The following is a 26,063-nucleotide window of genomic DNA, read 5'->3' on the forward strand; positions in this document are numbered from 1 at the left end:
CACACCAGTGTAGTTTCTATAGAATAGTTTGTCACAGTGACAAAAGGTGAGTGTTTGAAGTGAAAATAGGAGAATCGGCATCTGCAAAGATGATGTAGATGCCGCATCCTTACGGGAAGGCATCTGTAAGGACTTACAGATCTGTTGTCCAGAAATCTATCAAATATTTTTTTCAAGTCTGCTGATACTGTCTGCCTCTACAGCATCCCATGGCAGCAAGTTCCAGGTTGGAGTTGTGCAAGGTACTTGTGTTTTAAACCAGGTATCCCTTACTGCATCGCAGGATTAGGTGAATTATACTTCTTCAGCCTGTTTACTGCTTTGTTGATTATATAAGGCTCAAACATATCCTGTCTTCCACTTTCTCTCCATGCTGAGGAGTCCTGGGCCCTCAGAGGCCTGAACCTCTGCTTGTAAGGTCCCTTGGTCTTTACAGTTGCTGTTCTCTGAACCCTCTCTAGCTCTACTACATCTTTTTGAAGACACAGGAACAAAAACTGCATGCGGCACTTAAGGTGTAGATGCCCCAGGATTGTACAGAGCAGCAAAAAGAGATGAATTGTCCCTTATATGTGCCTAGGTGCTGCATAACACTCTTGGCTGCTGTTGTATGTTGGTGAAGATGCCATGATTTTTCCTATACTGACTACCAGTCTGGTTCTGCCAAATATGCAAGTAATGCTTTTTTTCTATAGTAATTATCTACATCTTATCTTCCATCTTCATTTATCTGCTCAGGTTCTTTTAAGATCCTGAGTTCCTTCCTATCAGTGTAGTATCTGTCTACACAAAAGAGCTTAATATTATTCACCTGGTTGGAGAGTCCACTGATGAATCCAGATCACTGCTGAAGACATTATGTAAAACTAATCCCAGTACTAGTGTGTGGCAAACTGCAATCCTGAGTTTGTCTTGGACAGTGACCAATAAACCCTGCCCTTTGCTTCTTAACCTTATCTTATCCTTTAGCCTATAGAAGAACCTTTCTTTCACTACTGTAGCAATGTATTTTCTTGAGTATTTTTGGGGGATGAACACCTATGGAAGTATAAAGGAGTATGGAATTTAATGTTCATTGTATCCCCTTTATTTGCTTTCTGTTTTTACACCCTGATAGAACTCCAAGGGTTAATGAAACAAGATTTCCTTGTATCAAAGCCATGTTGATTTTTCCATGTGTTGAATGATCTTTTATTATAGCATCTACCATCTCACCAGAGATAGATGATACTTGCTAGTCTGAGCAACTAAACCTGTTTTTTGGAGGTGCGTTGGGGGGAGGAGGTCTTCTGGGGAGCTTCTTGCACCATCTGTGTTCATACAAAGCTTGCTTCCTGAGCAATTGTGCGTTGCGTTCTGTGCAGTAAACTCACTAACTCCCTTTATGCTGTGACTTCTGTCAGTGTCTTGACTTAAAATTGTTGGTTTTCAGATAGTTTTAGTTTGTCCTTTGAATAAGTGGTTAAGGTTACCATTGCAAGCTAGCTAGGTTGGTAATAAAACCTATGTCTGGAGAAGAAAACGCACCAAGCTGACTTGAGTCTTTCTGTACTTTTGTTGCAAACTCCTGATACTGAGGCATTAAATTTTCATTGCTTATTGTGCTTTCCTTTTCATAGAATTCACTTAACTGTTTCATATGGGTATGACAATGCAATAATAGCTGTCACAGGAAGAATGACTGAATGCTGTTTTCCAAGCTGAAGAGTCTGGTTTTAGTAGAGATATGGTTTTAGCCTTTTATCTCTAGGAATAGTGTAGGGGTTTTTGCAATAGGATAACTAGGAGGTAGTTGACATGAGGAAACAAAAGGACTTGATCTCTCTGTGTAATAAGGGACTTAGTTGTAGAGTTGGTTGCAACAGCTGTGAAGGACAGGGTCATAATTAGATTAACAGTGAGTGAATAATCTTAGCAGGAAGACCCATGAGGCATAATGTGGTGACCCAGGTGCAAATTATAGTAAGGCTTTTCGGCTGCTGAAAGCTCTTAGTACCAAATAAAGGTCCTTTTTCTATTCTCTGAGAATGCTTGTGCATACGTAAACATGCACAAAATGTGTATATCTGTATGATTAATAGCAATAGTTTCTACCTGTTTAAGTGTGTCCCCAGCCTTATTTGTTTTCACATGTGGTACACATGTTCATGAACAGCTCCTCTGTCTGTTGTCTCTAAGTCTTCATCTGTCACGTGGCTAAGCTCTTGCCAAAGAGTTTGAGAAATAAATTCACGTTGCTTGATGGATTCTGATGATGAGGGAAAAATCTTTAACACTGTTTCCTTCAAAACATGTAGGGTGTACTGAGCTGGGTTTGTGTGCCTGAGACTGCTGCTGTTTACATCACAGTGTCTCCATACACGCATGGCCTCTACCAGTAACTGGCATGTAAACTGTGACACTGCTTTCTGCCCTACTGAAAGGGGGAGACCTTTCTTAAAAATAAAGATGGGGGGGTGGGATATCTGAAAAGCCTTATGCCACAACTCCCAAAGATCACAAAGGAAAACAATACCTACTATGTTGACAATTTATTCGATTTTGTATGAAGTATGGAACAGTTAAATATGATGAAATGTGCAGTTGCATGAAAACTAAATGTGCAGCTTTGCAGGCTTGTAGGTAAAGAATTGGGTTTAAAACTTAACTATTTGTACGTATATAGAATTGAAAGAAGTGTATCTGACATACAGTCTTTTAATTTTAAATGACCCTATGTAATATTGACTTTTCAGGTACAGATTAGGTGGTATGGTATTACCAACTTTTAAGGAATGGATAGAAAAAACCTTTGGAGCAAGTCTGGAGCACAAAACTACCTCTAGAGTAAGTAAATAGCAGAACCAGTTCCTTTGAACGTTAGTCTTGGTGATAATCAAGACCACATTGTTAAAGATGATTCAGCTGTTGTCCTGAAGGTCACTTTGCACATGATTTAAACATAGCGTATTAATACCTCAGCCTTTTTAAAGTGTTCTATGTGAAACGTTCCATGACTTTAGCATGACTTGTGGTTCCAGGTGGACTGGTAGTACTGCTGTAGGAGTTAGTCTCCAACGCAGGGAGGTTTTTTGTCTGTGTTTGTAGGTTGCTTTTCAAGATTGTGGAAACTGTTTGCCTAGAGGGAATTGCTTATGCAACTTCAATGTTGTTCATGATAACAAAGACAGAAGATACAGTGAAGTAAAACTGTGCTGTTTTCAGTGTATTTAATGATATCCAAGTTCTTAATTGACAGTAATATTTTTACATGTCTGGGTGCTGAAAACTGGCTACCAGAATACTCAGGATTGAACTGAATGCTTTCAGAAAAACAACACATTCAGAGTATTCTGGGATTTGTGAAGCATCCATATTTTGCTTTTCAAGAAGAGTAACTCATGTCAGAGCCAGGAGACCTGACTCCTTTCTAAGAATTCAGCCTCTGAGGCTGCAGGTTCCTGAATAGATAGGTATTTAAGCAGTGTTGAAAGCAGGTTGTGCTTGTATAGTGACTAGCAACCCTGCTTTGGGTAACAGTTTTACCTACTTCTCAAGTGAGTTCAAGATTGCATATTCTCTGAAATAGGTAATCTCATAGAGCCTGAAAACATAAACATTTCTTCAGTCATCTGTTGATCAAGACGTTCTTTCATCTGCTAGGACTTGCAGGATCTCCATCTGCCAATATATTTTGAAAAAATTAATCTTGATGTGTTTTCGTTGACCAGGATTGGTCTTAACTGGCTGCTGCTTTAATTTGCTGTGACCAGAAGTCCTGAGAGATGGTGTTCCCTCTCTATGTGTAGAGGAAATACAGAACGAAGAGTCAGAGGACAAGGGCAGATTCTTGAATAGTGTCTTGATTCCACAGCACATCTTGCAAAACAGCTCTTCAGGATATCTGCCAACAATGTTGAATGCTTTCATGTTATGTTGTGCCTTCTGGTTTTGATGTTCTTGTTGGGATCTGAAACAGGCTGACTACTTTGGCACAGGACTCTTTGGAGACTAGTATGTATCTGGATGTCTCATAGCTATGCTCAACTACTACTGCAGGTCCCCTATTTTCATGTCTGTCATAGTTCTTAGTTTATATTTCAGCTTGTCATGCTATATTGGATTTTCACCTTCTACTATCATCAGAGCATGAAGGAATTTCAGTATAGGAACAGCAGTGGGAGAGGGATCTCTTGGTCCATTTCTGTCTCATCTCTTCCTGTCTCTATAAGACTGGAGGGTTCCCTGTTGCATGCAATTTTCCTGTTGTAATTAATAACAGTAAATGTACCTGCTTCTGTGATACTCAAGGCCTGATGATTTTTTTTCTACTTTTTCAAACTAGACTTACCACAGAGCAGTTTAGACCTAGTTCACATAGGGTTCCCTTCTCACTTTTCAGGGCACAGATCTTAAAATATTTCAGTCCTATAAGAATAAATAAAGGTGGTTGGTGTTTTTTTTTGTTTGGCTTTGCATGTACTATTTATATGTTTATATTAATATATTTATATGTTTATATTTATATGTTAAGTTTTCAATCTTGAAGATGAAAACTAAAGGATTAAAATACTAGTGGAAGAGAGATAAAAAACAAGATATTTAAAATCACCTTCAAGGAATTGTTATAGCTTTAAGTAGTTTGTATCCCTCATATAGAGAACAAAGATCTTCAAGCACTTGGTGTTCCACTTGAAATAATATGAAATAGTTCTGCCTGTGGAAATGCATGAAGAAACCAAAGTTTAAAATAGAAAATGTAAGCACAGCTAGCAGGGATTTTTAAGTGGTTTAAAGATCTTTATTTGGTACCTACTTGTTTGTTTCTCATGTTTCCCAAGTTTGTCGGAGTTCTGCTCTTTGAGTTAGCGAACACACTGTGTGAATGTGCATTAATAGCACCTGACTTCCTCTGTGCTTATTGTGACTGGTCCCTAAAAACATGATCTCTCAAGTAGCGGTGTACCTCTCAACTGAGCAGCACTCAATCTCAACTTCTGTGTTTGTAGGTGACAAAGTGAATATGTTGGAGGGAAAAGCCTTTTTCTTGTTTGACACCTTATTTCAAGAAGTATAATATCTTTAAAGCAAGTCAGGACAGCACATATCCTCTTCCAGAAGTCAAATCATTGTTAAAACTATATTTTCATTAGGTCGTGTGTCCCATGTGAAAACTAAAAAGAACACTTGACTATCCTTTTGAACCTCTAAACATTGTTAGCCATCAGTCATGAATGTGCAGAATCATGCAGATACTTTCTGAATTATTCCTGTAAGTACTCTTTAATTTCTACATGACCTTACATAGTTTCTTGTAGATTCTATGAATAGTTAGAGTTGGAAGGGACCTTAAAGATCATCTAGTCCAACCCCCCTGCCATGGGCAGGGACACCTTCCACTAGACCAGGTTGCTCAAAGCCCCATCCAGCCTGGCCTTGAACACTGAGTGGACACTGGTAGGCAAGTTCCATTACCATGGATCTTTTATCTACCTGAAGACTTTGCTGTTGAAGGTTAAATCTTCCCCTCTTCAGCTCTTACTACTGTAAGACTCAACCTGTTCAGAGTAGACTGCTGCCAGGGTGGGAGATAGGAAACTGTTAATGTCTATTTTACTTGCTGTTAACTTGGTAACTGGTGCTATCCTTGAAGCTTTTGTCTTAAGACACATGTTCACAAAAAGCATTAGCTGTTCTGGAGGTGATGTAAAGCAAAGATAGGCAAAACTCCATTCCAGGAAAGAAAACTTGGATAGCTGAGTATACTTTTTTTGCGGAAGGCTGAAACTTCAGAAGCTAAAAGAAAAGTGAATTTAGTTTTGCTGTTTTCACTTTGTACTTGTTCAGAAGCATAGGCTAGGCTTGTCAAAGAAATGTCTAAGCTTCTTTGACAACATGGAACATTTTGTACAACATATGTTTTGGTGGTAGGGCTATAAGCAAGCTCTTTCTGGCATCATTAGGCAGCCCATAGTCTTTCCTGGTGGCTTTATAACAAAATTGCACGAATGTTCCTCGATTTGAGTTGAAGGTGATGTTGGTTAACTTGCCAGCAAGGTTTTCATGACAGAAGTTTGGAAGCACTGCACTATGTTTTAACTGACTTTTGTGCAACTCCTAATCTTTAAGAGTGTATTTAAAATAGAAGATGGGGTACTGGAAAAGCTTTCAGTTGTCTTGTTCCTGAACTTGAGGGACTTTGACTGGAATCAAGATTCTTGACTGACATTTTCTTTCAAAATAGGGGTTGAAGTCTAGAAGTTAGCTTTTAGTCATAAGACAAGCTTTATGTCTAATTAAAGAACTCCTTAATTAGAAGCCATTTGTAATACAAGGGGTGTTCCTTTAGGGAGGTCACCCATAGAAAAGTATAAATTCATTTATTGGTTTCTATTTTTAAGGAAGGGAAAAAAGCATGTTGTTGGAACATTACACATAGCATTACACATAATGTCTACAAAGATCTTACTTTTTTGGAAATGGATCCTGTGAAGAACCCCCATTCTCTAAATGGGTTTAAAAAGTTGACACATGAACTATGTTCTTATGTGCCTGATAACTAAAGTGGACTTCAGAAAAGAGGATTAAATGGCTAGGTCTGCACTTTGAGAAGCCATAAAAATACTGTATGAAATAGTCTGTCATAAGGACTTGGAAGAATGGGTTGTTAGACAACCTTAAGCAGGGGTTCTCCCTCTGGACTTACAGAACTTTGATCCAAGGCCTGTTGGTAAGCCAAAATATCCAATGTAGCTTCTTTGAAAGAAGAACTTTTTTCCATTCGTGTTGGTCAGGACTTCTAGCTAGAGGCTTTCTGGAAACACCTATGTGCTAGTGACTGAACATAGACTTTTATGAAGTCTTTCTGATGTATGAGGTCTACTTAAAGTATGCTGGTTGTATTAGATCAGTCAAACTTAGTTTTGCCTTGCTTTGAACTTTTGATTAGTCTTTGGTCTGAGACAAATTTTTACTTCCAGTATGTGATAGAAGGATGGGAAGTGGGTTGGTAGAAACAGAAGTGTAAATAGAAGAATTTGCAGAGTGGGTAGTTGCTTCATTATGTATTTCTCTGTGTTGGACGAGAACTTATGTGCAAAAAGGAATTATGACCTTCAATCTCTAGCTCTTTATTAACAGGAGACTGTCTAGTTCTGTTCAGGAAGCTATTTTTCTTGGATGTTGGGAAGTCTTTAAAAATATATTCTGTTCAGTGTGCACTCATAAGTTAGTGCATTTCTCCAAATTTCTCAGGAGGAAAATGGGTAAGAATGTGCTACTGAAATAAAAATTCCTGTGTGCATCTAGTCAGCTACCTTCTACAAGGTAGGAGAAGCGGGATCAGTGATTGAAGATGAGGAAGAAAACTTCTGTTTCTGATCTTAAATAGTTGTGTTTGGGTATCAGCGTTAACCTATTTTTTTCTGCTGTACAGAAATACTGTAAGAGTGAACCTACCCTTAATGAACTTATTTTCTTGTATTGTAGGCATCCTTAAATATTAATGATGTACCTCCATCCATTGTAAATGAAGAATTTCTTCACGATCTTAGAGCCACTAAAATCTCATATTCACAGGATGCAGAAGATAGGGTATTCAGAGCTCACGGTAAGAGGACTTCATTTAAGTAACTGTGCTGCTTTCTGTGCTCCCTTGTTTGAACTTGTTAACTTATTGTTTGTGTTTCAGGTCACTGCCTACATGAGATATTTGTACTCAGGGAAGGAATGTTTAAGCGAATTCCTGATATAATTGTATGGCCTGGTAAGCTTTAATTATCTTATTCTTACTTCTGATCTGAGAGGCCGCTGTTTATTAAACTCCTGTGCTCTCTTGTCATGGGGAAGCTGTCTCTTGGTTCACTGACTTCACTTGTCTTTACAGAAACTGCAGGAATTTTCTCAGGAACGGTACTCATGATTGTTTAACATCTGGATTGCAGGTTGTGCCTGTGAAATCCCATCATTTTGTGGGGAAGTCAAATTTGTTATTAAATATAGCTGAAGTTTCTGTTGACAGCTGAATTCATGACTTGAGTAACCACGGTGTAATTTGAACTTGTATGTTCACCAGGAATGGTTGTCTAAATGGCTGCCTAAATCCTGTTTTTTAAAGGAGTACGTGATGGTAGAAGGGTAGTGAAATGTTCGTATTAGAACTTTTGGTTCATGATGTGCTGTACTTTAAAATAAGTATAACACCTGTGACTCCTATCAGAACACTTTACAAAGGATCATTGCCTTGAAGAAAGAGCAGTGTAATCTGAGTATGGGCTAGGCCCATTTTAAATAGAGTAGTAACTAATAGTGTTGCAGATAATATGTAGCAGAAAACATGCTTGCTTCAATCTAGTAGAAGGATACAAATACTTAAACTGATATGACTTTATTTGTACACTCTTTTTTTTTCTACTTGAGTCATGTTTCTCAAACTACTTTCCACATGCCATTCTTCGGTAGCTAACCAAAAAGTCATTTGCTCTAAGTTCAGCTCTCAGAAGAGACTTATTTCTCACCCAAAATAAATTGGGGAGCCTGCTTTCAATAAAGACTTTATTTGTTCTCCAAAATACCTGGATTAATTGTTAACTGTTTTGGTGGCCCATCTTGCCCTGAGAATTTGCAGGAGGTCTCAATCCATGAGTGGAGCAGGAGACTAAGGCTGTAGTTCTGCAAACATAGAATTGTTCCAGGTCTAAACTTTACTCTGGAACTCCTGGTACTTCTGAGCTCAGCTTTTATTTAGTGCCTAACTCTGAAATATCTTCCTTGCTGGTATCAGAAAAGGAGCTGCTGCTTATTCAGACTGTAATATTTATTACTAAGCACAAATCCTGTTGTTGTTGTTGTTTTTTGTTTTTTTTTAAACTCTTTGGACTTTTAGTTTGCCATGAAGACGTAGTTAAAATTGTGGAATTAGCCTGCAAACACAATCTCTGCATAATACCGTTTGGTGGTAAGTGTTATCAAATCTCTTTAACGTTACTGGTCAAAATGTATTCTACTTGAATTCAATTTAAATATAGGATCATAGTAATATAATGTACCAATAATTCAATAGTTAGATTATTTTTTTAATAGTGTTTTGTGATCTTAATTTTTTTATGATCTTGCAGTGTTAAAAACTGCTATGGTCAATTTAGTGGAAGTCATTAAAAGTATGTCAACACCTTGAATATTGAATTTGCAAGAGGAGTGATTATATGAAGCTGAAATCTACCTCTGTGCCTTGGAAGTCTTTTAGGAAATGTCAAGAGATTGAAATATCTGTTAGAGGTATCATGTTTTTGGACAAGTTACTTGTGCTCTGTTCCCACAAATATTTATAAATGAGGATTTTTTTGTTGTACTGTTGACTCTCATACATCCAGAGAGGATTGTGGTCAGACACCTGTACTGCGGAATTGTTAACCATAATTCTAGTTTCCTCTTAAATATTCAGTTTGAAAGTTAAGGTAGAGACCCCTGTGACAAGGGGGTTTCAGGAAATGTTCCAGGTACAGAGTACAGGTAAAGGCCTGTATAATCTGTGTACTTCTCAGCCTAAAGAATTTCTAAAGGATTTCAGTTTTTTTGTGGTTTTTTTTTTTTTTTTTTAGTCATGGATGCTTTTTCCTCTAAGCCCGCTGAAAAAGCGGCAAGCTACCTTGTTTTGCCTTAGAGCTCAGGGAATGCAGGATGTTGGCTTCCATGAGCTCGTTCTGTGGGAAGCTTTTTGTCGAACTCTTAATTCTGTGGGATAAATCTGTGTTTTACTTGATACTTTCTTATGCTGTAGGAGTATAGCTCTTGTAGGAAGGACATTAACTGTTTGAGAAGATGAGCATGTCACTTGAAGACAATACCAAACTAATGGATCTGGTTTCTCCCTAAAACGCTCTCACCCTTATCAGATACATCTGGAATGCTGTAAGACTGCTGCAAGTCACTTTTGGTACCAGTAAATCTGTGTAGCTGAAAGCAGCAATATTGAATATTTCTTGTTCACCGACCAGGATACAGAAAGATCTTCAGATTATTTTCCAAGTCAGTTTATACTGAACTACGATCAGCTTCTGGAGTTATTACTATAGGGGTTGGTATGTAAGGAAAATGCCAACTTTACTATCGTTGGAAACAAAGGTGATGGGCTTTACTGCTCTTGGAGAGTATTTTGTTAGTTGGCACTGTCTCTACTTGCCATGGTTGTTCTTCTGGTAGCTTGCTGTGGATCTCTTTAGCATCCTAGTCTCTTTCCCTATGGCTTTTGTAGTCTTTGAGAAGCCAAAGTTGTCTTGGAGGCTGTTCTGTGACATCCTATATAGATACAGCAGAAAACTCTGGAGAAGTTTGACATTTGGTTTTATCAATTTTTTTTTATAGTAATACACTTTCAGTTTCTTGCTTTCAGATAAGTATTGAATTCCTGTACTAGGTAGACTTCTTAAACCAGCTTTCTAGGTAGAAGTGTAGTGGCTTCCATGGTGATCTCAAAATAATATATAGAATCTATCTCTGTTTCTTGGATGGCTTTTTTATTCTTATCCTTTCTTGTTTTAAAACTCTATTCTGGACTTAACCAATGCAGCTGAGATGGTCACAGAATTTCATGGTCTGTTATCAAGTGCTGTTAAAGCATTGTGAAACTCAAGTTTGGGAGAAGGGACAGCCTTAAAAAGCTAATCACTAACCTCAAACAGTTAACTTCAGTGATCTTACTTTATAATAAAGTTCAATATCAGAAAGGAGGGAGAGAGGGATGGTACGTGAAGAAAAGCTACCTGAAAATTTCATGATCCCAGTGTCACTCCTGTATTTGCAGGAGGGACGAGTGTCTCTAGTGCCCTTGAATGTCCTGAAGAAGAAAAAAGAACAATTGTTTCGCTGGATACATCACAAATGGTATGTCTTCCCACTTTTTTTTTTTTTTCAAAGGAACCATAGGATAATTTAAATAGTGATCACTAAAGAATGATGTTTCTTTGCAAGAACAAAGTAGGAGTGGAAGTATTAATCTGTACCGTGCATGGTTAAATTGATATTCCTTCACTTTAAGTGTATTTTGCTGATGTTAGCCCTGTACTACTTAATATGACCTGTATGTGTTTAATAAGAAAAATCACTGTTAAGCCTTCTTATAGCAGCTTTAAGTGAAATTCAGAGGAAGCTACTATTCTTCTATACTGGAACTTTGAAGTTAAATGAAAGGCTAGGAAGAAGTTGTTGTTCCAAACTTTTCTAGTTTTTGTAGATGTAAAAATACTTAAAGGTTGGTAAGGTGACCTGATATCTATAAATCAACTTGAAGGATTAACTTTAAAGAAAAAACCCTAGAATTTTTGTAGATAGCATCTTGAGAATATGAAGTTTGTAGCTTTATGGCAGTCTAGAAATGAAGTTCTATAAAATGTAGTGCTAGCTTTCATCCTTCCATTATGAAGGACCTCTATACTTCTTAAATGATAGTTTTATGACTGTAGTAATGAGATGCTTCAGAAACAGCTCTGTATCTTTGTAAGGCTCTACTGCTTCTGAGCACCTGCTGAGCTTAACTGCTTTAGCCTTGAAGGTAAGACCTGGGTTTTGGCTCTGCTTTGTCTACTCAGTCAGTGGGGCTTCAGTTAAATTTGTTGTTTCTCAGTGTGTTGGGCTACAAAGTGATCTTTTCTGTAAAAATAGCAGTTGCATGTTGAAGGAAACTCTTTGGATGTCTATATGGAGTGTAATCCAAAGAGTACAGTACTGGCTCAGGCCTTCATTTGAACTCATTGATCCACAGCTTTGATTTTTCTCTGGTTTGGGTGGGAAAGGAATGTGGTTAACTGTTATTATGCTTTTGTGTCAGCTAGATATGCAAGTACACACCAAGTCAGAAAACAGACCACTTTCATGTGTCTTGAATGACTCTGCCAGCCAATCTTGTAATCATTAATGAGGAGGGAAAATAAGGGCATTAAGGTAAAAAGCAGCATTGTCAAAACCTGGGTGTCTCAGAACAGTTAAGATGATTGGCTAAGCTTTACTATTTTAATAGGTATCTTCATCTTATATGTAGGGTCTCTATTGCATAAAAACTGATTTACATAAGCATCTTAGATCAGTTAAGCAGTTTATGTTGAAATCGAAGGTGTCTGAAAGGAGCTGAAATAGCTGTCTTTGAGTAATTAGTTATCCCAGGTGTTGGGAGGGTAGACAATTGCTTTAAAGCATAGTTTAAGTTGGACTACAAGATGTCCACACTTCTGTCATTTGAAAAATCAAGGCAAAGGGAAGTTAGAGCTGTTCTCCTTCTATACAGTATTAATACACAATTATAGAAGTACACCAAAAGTGTACTTAAGAATGAAGAGCGGAAGCTGAAGCTTCTGTGGTGTCCTTACTATAAACAAAGCTAAAACCATATTTAAGTTACCCCTTCAAGTTGATTGTCCTCATTGACAATCATGCTTAGTGCATCATGTATCTCAGTGTTTATTTCTTTTCCTGTTTAGTAGAATATGCTGATGGGACAGTGAGTCTCACCAGATAAAATGGTATAATCCTTCCAAGTATCTTAAATTTCTAAAGTAGGTACATGCTTTGACATCCTGTAGCATATCTTGCTTCTAGCTTACTGTGTCAAAATCCAAGAGCTGAACTGGAATAACTGAATGCATTCTATTTAACCCATGGAGTATGTTTAAGAATACTTTTCTGAGGTATACTTAATGTCCAGGTAGTCAGATTCAGGCACCTTTGGTCATGTTAATTGTGAAAATCGCTGTATTGCTTAACTTCTGTAAGAATTTTGACTTTATTCTTTATTTTGACTTTTTTTTCTTTATGGCTTTTCTGCATTGTTTCTGTAAACATTCCTAGTATAAATTGATTAACAAGTATGTTACTCTCTTATAGGGGTGACTTAATAAACTGTAACCTCTTGTGTAGCTGTTTGAGGGTGCTCAGCTTCCACTGCTGTAATAACTGGAGTTGTATTAATAGTAAAGTGTATGACCAAGCTTGTTGATCTTATAACATTAGGGAAGAAAATAAACAAAAATCTTTAACACTGAGTCTTAGTTTTGATTGGCTTTTCAACAGAATCGGATTCTCTGGATAGATGAGAAAAACTTAACAGCTTGTGTGGAAGCAGGCATTGTTGGACAAGATCTGGAAAAACAGGTATTTTCTACTTGTTAAGCATCTAGTATTTCACCATACTTTTTCATAGCTGTTCCTCATGTCTTGTCTAAATCATTGAATTCCAGCTTAATTCTTGTGTGTTTTCATGTGGACTGGTGTGGTAAGCATTATATGCAATATGGTTCATAGCCACGCATTGAATGCTGTATTTGACCATTTTATTTTTAACTCTAGCCAGAAAATGTGATTACAGTAACAAACTTACTATTCATGGGATGTAACGTTATGCTTTCTGTTTCAGATCTCAGGTACACCCTTGTGGTTGTAAGGCATGAAACTTGGTACCATTTACCAGGAAAAGTTCATCTTGTCATTGTGTGATGTGTGTTTTAGTCATTTTGGCCAGAGATAGTTTCCTTGGAAAGGTTAAACAATATAACAGATTTGCAGTTGTTGCTGCTTCTTAAGGCCAGCTACAGGAGAGTAGCAGAAAGAATGGAGAATTGCCCAAAACAGGAGTCCAGTGGAAAATTAGATTGGCTTCACTTCTAAGTGACCTTTAGTGGCTCTTAATTGCAGTTTATCAGATGAGCTATGGCACCCTATTTCTTGGTGCTTCTCTATAATCAAGCAAGTTGTGGACGTTTGCTACTTTTCTTCAGAATGTGCAGTTCTGCTTATTTAAAAAAAAAATTCTAGGACTTGTTTGTTAGCTAGATGTTGTCTAAACTTTTCTTAGTGCCTAAATGCACTTTACAAATGTGCAGAGATTTGAAGGGTTTTTCGAACAATTTTTTTCCAGACCACTTTTTAGAGGAAAACTTGTTGTACTTGACTAACAGCTGTTTAATGATGAGAAAGATTGCCTTTCCTGCCTCTTATTTTTCCTGTTATTTGATGTAATATTTTAACCTTTCCAGATCTGTTTCTTTTAATCTTGGAATTAAAATGGAAAGAGAATATTCTCTGCATTTAAATGACATTTTTCTAGGGTAGTAGTTAGATATTTCGCTACTACCTATCCTTTAAATGCCACTATTCCTTTCACTTAGAGCAAGGGAAATACTCCCTTGCTGCTTATAGCTCTCCTGAGCTGAAATACTACTGTTGCAGTTACTCTTTTTGAATATTTTTGATAAACTTTTTTCAATCAAGCTTTTGACAATGAAAAGAGACTTGTTGTCAATTTGTTCAATATTGAATATAAACTAGTATTCATACAAAGATTTTAGTGCATGGAGTGACTGAGCACATGAGGACTTATGTGCAATTCTTTCAATGTGCAAGGAATACAAAATCAGATCATCTATGTAAGAGATTATTTTAAAATATATATACACTTTCTTATGTATACTGGAATTCCTGTACTACTAGTAAATGGGATGTGATTAAAGCTAGGACTCCAAGTTGTGCTTGTCTTGTGTAGTACAAACTGAGCATAACTATGACTTAATATTATAGTTAATAACAATGCAGACTTCCATTGAAGTACAGGTAGAATGCAGATATACATTTGGATTGTGCAAAGGAAACTGTTTAAAAGGTTTTTTAGATTTGCAGCTTGCTAGTATTAAGTAAGCTTTGGATTGGAGGCTAATCCAACTTCTGTTGCCTTAAAAGACTTTACCAGCATTATCTAGCAATTATGTTGCAGTGAAGAGGTTTGGTGCCTCTTACTGTGTTCCTCATTTTTTGGGTGCTGAAGTTCCTTAGGTTATCTCACTTACAGATATCATCAACTTTATAACAGTAGCTAAAATTCTGAACAAAGAGCCAAATTCTAAACAAATATCAGATTTGGAATACCTGTTATATCACAGCCTAACTCTTGTTAAATAACGGGGCATTCAAAATCAATATACACTTTACTCGTGTGTCTGTCTTAGCTAGTGACTCTAGGGTGATTAAGACACTATTTTCTGTGGGATGAGAACACCAGCTATTAGTGGGCTCTATAGAGAAGCCTGAGTTACTTGTTTTTGTCAGAACAGAATATGGAATAATAGCTGATAGATGAGGACTAAAGGTGACAAAAGGATAATGAAGCTAGAACAATATTTGATACTGTTTTTTGTGATAAGCATTATCATGCAGATTGTGATTCTATAGGAAAAGCTGGTATGTGCTCATATTTTCTGGATGATGCTGCCTCTTGCATCTGCAAAGTACATACCATTCTCTCTCTCCCCTGTCCTGTAAGTGCTCTTAGCACATGCTGTTCATACAACAGGATTCAAGGAGTTCAGGCCAAGTGCTTTGTACATGCAGAGTCAGTTACAAGCTTTCAAAGCATGGTCTCTGCTGTGCTTGTGTTTATACAACTTTTAGAAACTGGTAAGTTGTGACTGAAGTAACTTTCTTGTTGTCTTGGGGAATGAGGAGTGTGCAGCCTCCAACCCTTCCCTAATATATGACCAGTAAGCATCTAAAGCCACAAGCTTCTCTGGTTTGAGAAGACCATGAGCTAGATGAATTGCCATAGACACTATGTAGAAGTGACTTTCAATCATTTTAAGTTAGAGCTACTTTTTACAGCAGAACATAGTTAATGATCCACTTTATACTTAAATACCTATGTCCAACTGGATTGTTATCAGTTGGTCAGTGCAAATTGATCATCTCAATGCACTAACACAGTTATCACTTAATGTGAAACTGTTGGGTCTTTAATTCTTCCTGTCCGAGAGCTTTGGTGTGATTCTGAGTGCATCCAATCAACCTCAGGTGCTGTGCAGATGGCAAAGCCAAGCTAATACAGAAAAATGAGAAACAAGTGACTACTTAATGTACAGGAATGCATGATCTGCATCACAAATAGTTGACCGTGTTGCATACAGGAAGCCCAACCAGATGGCTGTATATTAAAACACATCACTCCTTGAGAGAATTAAGTACAGGCAATTTGCTCGCATTTTCTGCAGACCTGCTGCATATCATATTAGGATAGAAAGAACAAGAGATTAAGTGCCTTATTTATTGGCAGCATTTGTGCAAAGTTGGCAGTTACTTAGGTATAATTTTTTCCATATGTATTTGAATTCACACCTTCTTATAAACAACAGAGGTCTTAATATTCCTCCCCCATATTTTAAAACTATAGGTTGATATGTAGCAGTGTCTGCACAGTAGAAGCAGAATCAATTTGCATTTCATTTACATTTCAAAGACAAAACTTGTACCTGAATAAATGGGTGTGTGGTCAGGATATGTGTTGTTGGTTGTGTGTGGTGTTTTTTTTTTTTTTTTTTAGAAAAGCAACTGTAGAATATTGAGATTTGGAGTACTAAGCAAATGCAGGCTCTGTAGAATGTATCTTCTCATTCCTTTAGCTTGCTGAAAGTGGCTTCTGTACAGGCCATGAACCAGACTCCATGGAGTTCAGTTCACTAGGAGGATGGGTAGCAACACGAGCATCAGGCATGAAAAAAAACATCTATGGAAACATTGAAGATCTGGTAAATACTTCTAATACTTTTTCTAATTAATTATTCTGTTAGGAGTTTTAACTTTTGTAATGACTTGCAATGAGAGGGAAAAGATAGTAAATTGTGGTTCTCTTAAGTGATATAGTTCTGGCATCAGATTTTGACTGAAATGCTTTTTTGCTTGCTTTTGTTATTAGTACCAATAATCCTTATCACTGATCAAACAGTTTCATTTTGGCTCTCACTGGCTAGCTTAAGGAATTGTTACCCTGTCCTGACTCTGGTACCTTTTTCCACCGTTTTCTGCTTTGTATTAATCCATTCTAACAGTCCTGTCAAACTTCTAGGGTGATTCCGAAAGGCCCATGTTCTTTCCAACCTGTTGTGTGTTCCTGAAGTTGTCTGGCTGGGTCATCTAACTGACAGCAAGCTATGTCTTTCCACCTTCCTGCCTCCCACTGGGCTAGTAGTTTTTTCAAATCAGTGGGCTAATCTAATTGACGGTGTGGATGCAAAATGGTGGAATCTGATGCCACCACATGGTCTGTAGGAACCCCGAGAAAGGAAGCAACGGACTGGGAGTGGTGATATTTTATTCTTGAATCTGTTTTAAGTATTTAAATGGTTCATCTTTATATTAACTGAGGTAACTTGTTTTTTTTTTAAAAGCATGTTTTTTGATTTGAAGTATAACAATTTGAATTATAACAAATGTATTGAATATGTTGAAGTTAAATAATCACTATTCAGACTGCCTACCTTATTGCTTCAAACTTCCAGCTTTCTCTTGTAGTTTGTACAATAGCTCTTCCACACATCTGGGTTGTTCCTTATTTCCTGCAGCACACCCTAGGTAATGTATCCCCATCACCTCAGGCTTTTTCATCAGCTCATAGTTCACAGGCGTGTTTGTTCTGTGCACAGATGTAACACTTTACTATCAGTGGCTGATCTTGGCAGGACTACACAGGTTTTATTCAGTAGGCCTGGCTGAACTAAGACTAGTAGCACTTAGTGTCACCTGTCCCCTACTGCCTGAAATATTACTGAATGGTATGGTTTTGCTTGTACTGGGAGATGTGAAGCAGAAGGCTTTTCTGTCATGCAAGCATAACTGCAGGCTAAAACAGCTTCTGAAATTTTCATTAGGAGGAAATAGGATTGCAAATTGATTCAGAACAGTTCGTGAGTTTCAAAATGCCACAGTGAGAAGGTTTCAGGGAAGTATTTACCTTCTGAGGAAACTTTATATCTAGAAATGGTGTGTTATATAAGCTGCCTAAAATCCACTTATTGCAGAATCAACAGTTCATAAAATGCATATAGTGAAATTCTTGAACAACTCAGAGCAGGATGAAAATTACTTGGCTACCTGTACTTGAAAGTTTTAAAGCTATTAGTTGAAATCCAGTAATTTTGCTTCACTTAAAGGCTTCACAAAAAACCATAAACCCCATACTTCCTTAGTATAAAATAATTCAATAAAGGATTAAAAAAAAAATCTGGGCTCTGTATTGCATGTGGATGAACAAAGCTGGAAGCAGTAACACTGAAAAATATTTTTAAAAACCCCCAAACTTCTAGCCTTACATATCAGTCTTATGGCAGGTTTAATATTGATAATCTATTTCACAAAACTTTGTCTGTCTTCCTAATAGAAATATTTATGTAGCAACTGATGACTGAATTATATTGACTTTATCAAACAGCAGTTCTAAGGTGTCCTGGTTTGAGGAAACTTAGGCAAATTTAAACCCTTACCTTTTTACTCTGAAGTCCTATGTATATTCTGGATTAAAATCCTAGTACTTGTAAAGTACTGTCTACACAAAGAAACAACAGTTTTAACTAGTACTGTCTGTCTGTAGCAAATGGCTGATTTGATTTGGCATAGAACTAGAAACAGTGTTGCGTGGGCAGATGGTTTGCTGTGTTAGAAATAATTGTTGGTAATAGTCCTCAGGTTATCCCAAAAGTTCTTGGTGCTGCCTACAGAATGTCTAAAGTCTATAAAGCTGAAATGTATATTAAACTTGATACACTTTGTTGAAAATAAGTATCATACAAAAAATCTGTGCTTAATGCTAGTATTTATAGTCATTGCATATTGTTTAAACAGGTAATTCATATAAAAATGGTAACTCCTAGAGGAATAGTAGAAAAAAACTGTCAAGTACCTCGCATGTCAACAGGACCTGATATCCATCACTTCATTATGGGATCTGAAGGTATAAACACTGATTTCACATGACTGCATCTTAACTCAGCTTCTGTAATGGCTAGATGATTTGAGCATCTTTAATGCTGTGGCTTCCAGTGTGTCTATGGGTGGCGTTATGCAGGTACGAATTTTTTGTGTTGGGATAATACATTGAGACCTTAATTAGGACTGAAGTTAAGCAACTCTCAACAGTGCTTAAAACACATCTGTGGAGTTAGCCTACAAGTCTAGTAACAAATGTCAAGATATAGAGGATATCTTGTAACAATTCACCACCTAAATAGTCAGGGATAAATCGCCTACTACAGCAATACTGAATTTTTGGGATTTCTGATTTATATTAACTTACAACCTCCTGGTAGACAGTTGTTAAGTTGCATAAGTTGTAAGAAGTACATCTTGCAACACTCTACTTGGCTTTTCTTTTTTCTTGAAGGAACTCTTGGTGTGGTTACTGAAGTTACGATAAAGATTCGCCCAGTCCCTGAATACCAGAAGTATGGCTCTGTGGTCTTCCCCAACTTTGAACGAGGGGTGGCCTGCTTAAGGGAAGTGGCAAAGCAGGTAAAGAAAAGCTGGGTGTTGAGTTCACTCAAGAACACAGATTCTAGCACTAGGGGTGTGCTGATGCTCTAGTATTTCTGGCAATTGATAACCAAGGATTTGAGATATGTGAACCTTGTTAAGTGTATATAGTCCATAAGGCTTTTGGAAATTAGGCAATTGAGGATTGAGCATGTTCTGAATTTGCTAGATATTCTGAGGCAAATTGTGGATGTGCCTTTTGATGGCTTTTTTTTTTTGCAGTGGGACTTACTTGCATATCTCAGCACAGAAAATTTGGCTTTGCATCTCCTTCAATGGAGAGCTTTATCCTCAGACTAATTCAGGACTATGTAAAAGGGACCAGTATTTAAAGGAATTAAGTTACAGCATACAAGTAAAAGGCAATTGAATTTATAGCTCTGAAGTGGCAAAGGAACAAAAGTCATGCAATGGAAGGATATGGCCTGTGTTTAGAAAACACTTCCTGAAGCACAGTGACATGCTCAAGTGAGTTGGATGTTTTGAGGTAGCATTGTGCTTACACTTTAGTATTTAAATAGAGCCTTCTGAATGGTGCGGTCAGATGGTTTCAGGTAGCAAAACTCGGACATGGGTATCCTAATTGTGTAATGCTTTTTCCTCATGGCTATACTTCCAGGCAAATCTTACACTGACTAGCCTCTTTCTTCATGATCTTAGACTAACTTTTCTTTGCTCTGTGCAAAACATAAATCTTGTCTATGAATGGTGGAATATACCCTGAATTGGGGAAGTGCTTTCAGAAATGTTTTAATTAATGCCAAACTAAACACAGCTTTACATTTTTTCCAGTGATTGGTCTAAATTAATGACTTAATGTTCCAAGCCAGATGTTCGAACTGGTATGTGAATGACATGTATATGCTAGTCAGCAGCACTTGCCAGTTCTTCTGTTGTGCTTCTACTGCTAGTGCTTGTTCTTCCTGTTAAAGGTACCTAAGCAGACTGGGAATGCTTAATCATATGGCTTATCAACATTTGAAGTTAAGGAACTAGTGTCTTTTCCCTAGCTATGAGCTTAGTTAGAAGAGGAAAAAAAGGCACTATTAGCCACTTAGTATTGCTCCATTTCTAAGCTTCTGTTGCTGCTGCTGCTGTTTCACTGCTTACTTGAGCCTGAACTACTTATTCCTCTCTTCTTTTGTCCCTCGCATCAATCTTAGTAGTTACTACAATGATTGCTATCTGAAAAGCTGTTTGTCTGTATTGGTCTACTTCAACAATAACCAACCTGCAGGTTGTGGGTGGGTTGATGTCATTTAAAACCACTCATCCAGCCTTCTGTCAGCCTGCATGGTGAGCTTAGTTCATGTTCGTTCTTCTATTGTATGACCCAGTATATATTAATGGTATGGAGGGTGAACATGTCAAATCAAGTGATAAAGGAGTACTTCCATATCGGTGTGATTGGATGAAGACTAGCCTAAAATTCAGGCTTTGTCATATTCCTCTGGCCATACATTTCAGTATAATTGGATGTGGCCATCACAGGTTGCACAATGTAGGCATAGATATGACCAGAAGCTTGCCTAATTGAAGGCAGCTATTCTTATTGGTTTTCAGATTTCTGTACAGTGCAGAATCTAGACTGGACCTAGATATGGATTTTAACTGCAGTCTGATGGCAGAGCATTAGTGTATTGGGTGTGGTTGGGATGGAGTTAATTTCCTTCATAGCAGCTGTGTGTTGCTATGTTTTGTACTTGTGACCAAAACAATGTTAACACACCAATGCATTAGCTATTGCTGAACAGTGCATACACAGTGTCAAGGTGCTCTGTTTCTCACTCTTCTCCCACTAGCAAGTAGGTTGGGAGCAGACAAGAGGCTGGGAGGGAATGCAGTCAGGACAGCTGACCCGAATTGACCAAAGGGATATTCTGTGCCATATAACATCATGGTCAGAAATAAAACAGGAGGGGGGAGTTCTTCAGGGCTTGCCATTGCTTGGGGACTGGCTGGGTATTTTGTTGGCTGGTGGTAATTGATTGCCTTTGCATCACTGTTTGGTGGGTTTTTTCCCATTTTGCTTATTAAACTGTCTTCATCTCAACCCATGAGTTTTCCCACTTTTGCTGTTCTGATTTTCTCCCTTTTCCCTCTGGGAGGGAGTGAGTAAACAGCTATGTAGCACTTAGCTACCTGCCAGGGTTAGCCCACAACAGTTAAACTTCTCAATAGATATGTATGTATGTCTTTGATTACACAGCAACATAAGTTTGATAATCTAATCAAGTATGGTATCTTTACTGCATTATGGTAATTTAGGAAAAACACTCAATACTTGAAGGTCAAAGATCTTTGGTCTATTCCTGTGTTGGCTTGAGGTTAAACTGAAAATTCTCAATGCAATATATGCAGACATACCCAATACATGTTGCTGTTCAAGTGAAAACAAGCTTATATTCACCCCTTTTCAATGATGAGGATGGCCATAGGTCTCTGGTATCAAAGTGTGCTTTCTTGTATGCTATTTTTAAATGAAAATTTGATTGTCATGAATTTAATTAAAACTGTACATAATCTTTTTATTCTTCTTCCCTTTCATTCCCATAACTTTGCCCCCAAGAGATGTGCTCCTGCATCAATTCGCCTTGTTGACAATGCACAGTTTCAGTTTGGTAAGTATGTAGATCTTCTTGGACAAGTATCTGCTTCCAAGGGGTTTGATTTTTAGTAGGTTAAGTCTGTTTTAGGTGGTAATTCTTTTGCTCGAAACTAGCTACAGAAGACAAACTCTGAAGTTCAAACTCCAGATCATGCAGTTATGTATACTTCCAGAAACAGAAGCCTGTCTTTGTCTCTGGGAAAACAGTATCAACTATAACAGTCAGTAAAGAGACATGCTTTAAACTTCATATAAGCATCACAAGTGGTCTACAGATTCTTTAGAAGTAGCAGGTTTTTCAAAAATATTCCGATGTGGCAATTATTGTTTGGGTGGGAGAGCGGCAATGACATACTTGTCCAAAGTGAGCTGCCTGTTTTAAAAGAAGCTCAGTAAATGCTATAACTGTATGCGAATAGAACACACAGATTTTATGAAATTTAAACTAGTTGAAATAACTAAATAAAGACAATGTCAAACATAGAGAAAAGTCATTTTTGAGCACTCGGGGAAAGCTGTCATTTTAAACTGTAGGAAATCTGGTGAAACGTGTTCTGGCTCAAGACACTTTTGAGAAGAACCTAAAGTTCCACTACCCAAAAGCTAATAGCTCACAGAACGTGAAGGTCTTGCTGCGACTGCTATTTTGATTGTACCCAGAAGACGAAAATGCAAAGTGTGACTGACTTTGAAATCCTCTATTTTAATACTACTTGAACAAATCAGAATTTCTGAAACTTCTTTTGGACAGAAGCTTCAGTGATGAATCTTGATTTCAAATAGCATTAATATGGTGGTGTTGAAAAAGTTAAACTCTTTATTTTTTTTCAAACCAAGGAAATTGGGATCTGTAAGACCTGAGAGCCCAGCAAACCTTGCTGCTTGCTTTGAGAGAAATAGTATAACGCAAGAGTGACAGGACATGTACAACAGAAGGCAGATACATTTTTCTTTCTTTTTAATTGGGAAGAAGTTTGACCAATTACAAGCTTTAAACCCAACACTGAATAAATCATCCGTCTACTTTTTAGCTTTGATCTAAGGCTGCAGCTTATATAGTCACCTGTAAAGCATAGTTTCAGGGGTGTCAGTATAGAGTCTTCTTGTCGTTATTAAGTAGACTTAAATCCAGTAGCTTTTACAGATTGTGGCTTAATAAATTAATGTCCTCTTATCTGGTGCTTTTTTGTGTGTTTACTTAAGTGTGCTTGGAGGTGTACTTCTGGGGTTTATTCGAATCTGCAGGGAGAGTCCCTCTTTACTGAAGAGGGAAGGAGAGTATTCAGTTGCTGAAGTTCATGCTTTATCCAGGAGGGAGTACTTTCTAAAGTATTTTAGAAGGAAGTATCATGTAAATGGTGCATAACTTTGTTTATGAATTGGGCTCACAGCACATAGGCCAGATGCAAAGCTGTTAAAGTGAAGCAGTAATGGGAGTTCAGAACTTGCTTGTGACTGAAAACAATGGAACAAACAGTAAAAGATTTTCATCTCAATTAAACCCAGTCCTGAGGCAGAGATGTTAATTTAACAGACTCCAAGACACCGTTTATATATCCTGGTAATTTTAATTCCCCGTATGTGATTAAGGAAGCAATTACTAGCTTTATGTAGAAAATTTTGCACAAGTGACATAACCGTTAAGGAAAAAATTGCTTAACTCCCAACTTGCACCTTTTTTTGGCTATTGGTTTCACTGGTTTTGGCACAACTTCTAAGAAGGTCACTAATTTTGCTTAGTTTTGTAGAGTAAAAACTAATGAATAGCTATTTTTAAATTTTCCATGTACCATATACTTGTGAAGATATAAATTTGGGCAGCCTTAATTGGGGACAAATGAAATATTTGTGCATAGTTGTATGTATGCCTTTAAAAAAAAAAAACTAATAAAAACCTTTTCCTAAATCAACTTTTAAATGAGAAGCCTCTTTAATTATGATAGTCAAAGTGCTCCAAGTGATTCTTGCAACTACTAAGCTATTTTTTTATTTGCTCATCGAAGTAGGAATTCGAAGAGCACTGCTTGCTTTAACACACCTTTTCCTGCTTTTTGCCAAAGGTCATGCTCTTAAACCACAAGTTGCTTCCATTTTCACATCGTTTTTGGATGGACTGAAAAAATTCTACATCACAAAGGTAACTTTTGGGGTTTAATACTGTTTAGAATTTTGCATGCAATTTGTAAAATTCAAGATCTTTTGGTATGTGGTCTCTAATGCATCTGAGTTTGAGGGTAACAGATCCTACACTGTAGTATCAGTTAACTGGAGATTCTCAAGGTGGCTTAATCCAAAATGAGATTATCTGTTTGAGGAGTTATTCTGTGAGAGCTGTTCTCGCTGGTCATATCTGTAGATGAAATTAATGTGCCTCGTCAAACAATGAGTCAGTGACAGAGCAAGACTGGAACCAATTTGTGTAACTTGCAGACCACTAATCATCAGTTAATACTTATGGAGCAAGGCTAACACTTTACTATCTTTTCTTCTTCCCAGGTTTTGTCAAGGCACAATCTACCCTGTTATTACAGTGAACTAGAATTTTTGGAGAACTTAAAGATATTTGTCTTGAATTGCCCATATAAATTGTTTGGGTTTTTTGTCTTTCTGGAACTCGTCCCAATGAATACCCTTTTTATCCAGAATTATCTGTTGCTAAAATGACTTCACCTAGGCTTTTGTATGAAATACTCTATTTTGTTACCGACTCTTCCTCCAAATTAGCTAACGATAGTTTCTGTAAATATGGGTATTCAAATGTAGAAGATTGCATCATCCTGGATTTAGATAACTGTTAGAGGAGGAGGTAAACATTCCATTCTGATCTGATAATCTTGATTGTCTTCAAGGAGTGGACTTATTTGAGAGACAGTGGCTAGTATTGATTCTGCTGCTTTTTCCTGTGGTACTGAAGTAGAAAATATGTCCAGGGATTTCTTTTGCTGGGGAATATGTATTAGGTTTAAGATAGGGAGGGAAGGCAAAATAATTTTTGGGCTATCTACTGTAGTGCAGGAATATCTAAAGAAGTAAAAGTTGTGGCAACAAGATGGATTGTTTCAAACTGACAGCATAGTTGGCAATATCTACTGCTTCTGTAGTTGGCAACAAGCGTCTCTGCTTGTTGGGATGTTGTATACCAATTCTGCCAGCTTGGCAGAAGAAAAAAAACTTGTGGAGAACTACTATGTAATACTGATGCAGAGATTCCAGGTTGGTGATCAATGTAGACCTTTTATGTGAAGGCTCAGTCTCCTGGTGTATATGAGCAACTGCTGCTTTAGAGAAACTCCCAGCTGGGACGGGAGGTAAGAGTAGAGAAAGGAGCAAGTTTAATGACCCTGTCATCAGGATACAGAACACATCAGACTACTTCATTCAATAAAAGAATGAAGTGTTAGTTGTTTGTTCCTATTCTCTTAAGTGAGAATCAGTTAAAGTCTTTCTGGTTTAATCCTCCATGTAGTTTGGGAATGTTCACTAGGTATTGTTTGTCTACTAAGTCACACTGTAGCTAGTTCCTCCAATGCCTCTTAAAGAGAACTGTAAGGTGTTACCTGAGCATTACAGCCAAAAGATGGCAGAATAGATGAAAGGATTTATACTAGATGAAACACAAATGGCTCTAGAATGAGAAGGGACAGTAGATAGCATCTTAATAGACCTTTATTCCTGTGCTTGGAGTTTATCACTGTAGTAACAATATTTCTTTCTGTTTGTTAGCAATGGTGTTTTTGTAGAACTAATGGATAAGACAGATCCTTTGCCCAGGGAAATATATTCTGTTTTGCAGTAGTCTTTGTGGTGGTGTTTTGTTGGGGTGGTAGGATGCAATATCCTTTTCAGAAATACTAATTTGGATGTCTTTTACTGGGGAACCACTGTACAGTTTTGAGCTCGTTGGCTGGAGGACTGAGCTATCCCAAGATACTCTGCCTCCTTGCTGTTTTTTCTTGGATTGTCTTGGTACCTTCAGTTAATTTCCAGTACTGTTAATCTATTTGTTAAGGGAATAATAAAAGGAATAGCAACTAACTAAAATTTTTCCCAACATAGCTGTTGTGCATAAAGGATGAGTTTGAACTCTCAACTATTAATGTAAATTCAAGTAATCTTGCTTCGTACTTAATAACAAGTTACCACA

At 37.4% G+C, this 26,063-nt stretch overlaps 1 protein-coding gene across 1 annotated transcript in view; it reads left to right on the plus strand.

The window, feature by feature from the left end:
• The window catches only part of AGPS (alkylglycerone phosphate synthase), a gene marked incomplete at its 5' end in the record, with an annotated part of 57,546 nt that overhangs the window by 14,238 nt on the left and 17,245 nt on the right, over positions 1–26,063 (plus strand). Inside the window, 11 exons of the mRNA XM_082484498.1 lie at positions 2,736–2,826; positions 7,468–7,588; positions 7,670–7,744; positions 8,864–8,935; positions 10,781–10,860; positions 13,039–13,119; positions 16,410–16,535; positions 18,625–18,733; positions 19,163–19,290; positions 21,881–21,932; positions 23,980–24,056. Coding sequence (XP_082340624.1) covers positions 2,736–2,826; positions 7,468–7,588; positions 7,670–7,744; positions 8,864–8,935; positions 10,781–10,860; positions 13,039–13,119; positions 16,410–16,535; positions 18,625–18,733; positions 19,163–19,290; positions 21,881–21,932; positions 23,980–24,056 — 1,012 coding nt within the window. The remainder of the gene's footprint in view (positions 1–2,735; positions 2,827–7,467; positions 7,589–7,669; positions 7,745–8,863; positions 8,936–10,780; positions 10,861–13,038; positions 13,120–16,409; positions 16,536–18,624; positions 18,734–19,162; positions 19,291–21,880; positions 21,933–23,979; positions 24,057–26,063) is intronic.

Source organism: Vanellus vanellus (assembly GCF_965231255.1).
Source record: "Vanellus vanellus genome assembly, chromosome: 5".
NCBI lineage: Eukaryota > Metazoa > Chordata > Aves > Charadriiformes > Charadriidae > Vanellus > Vanellus vanellus.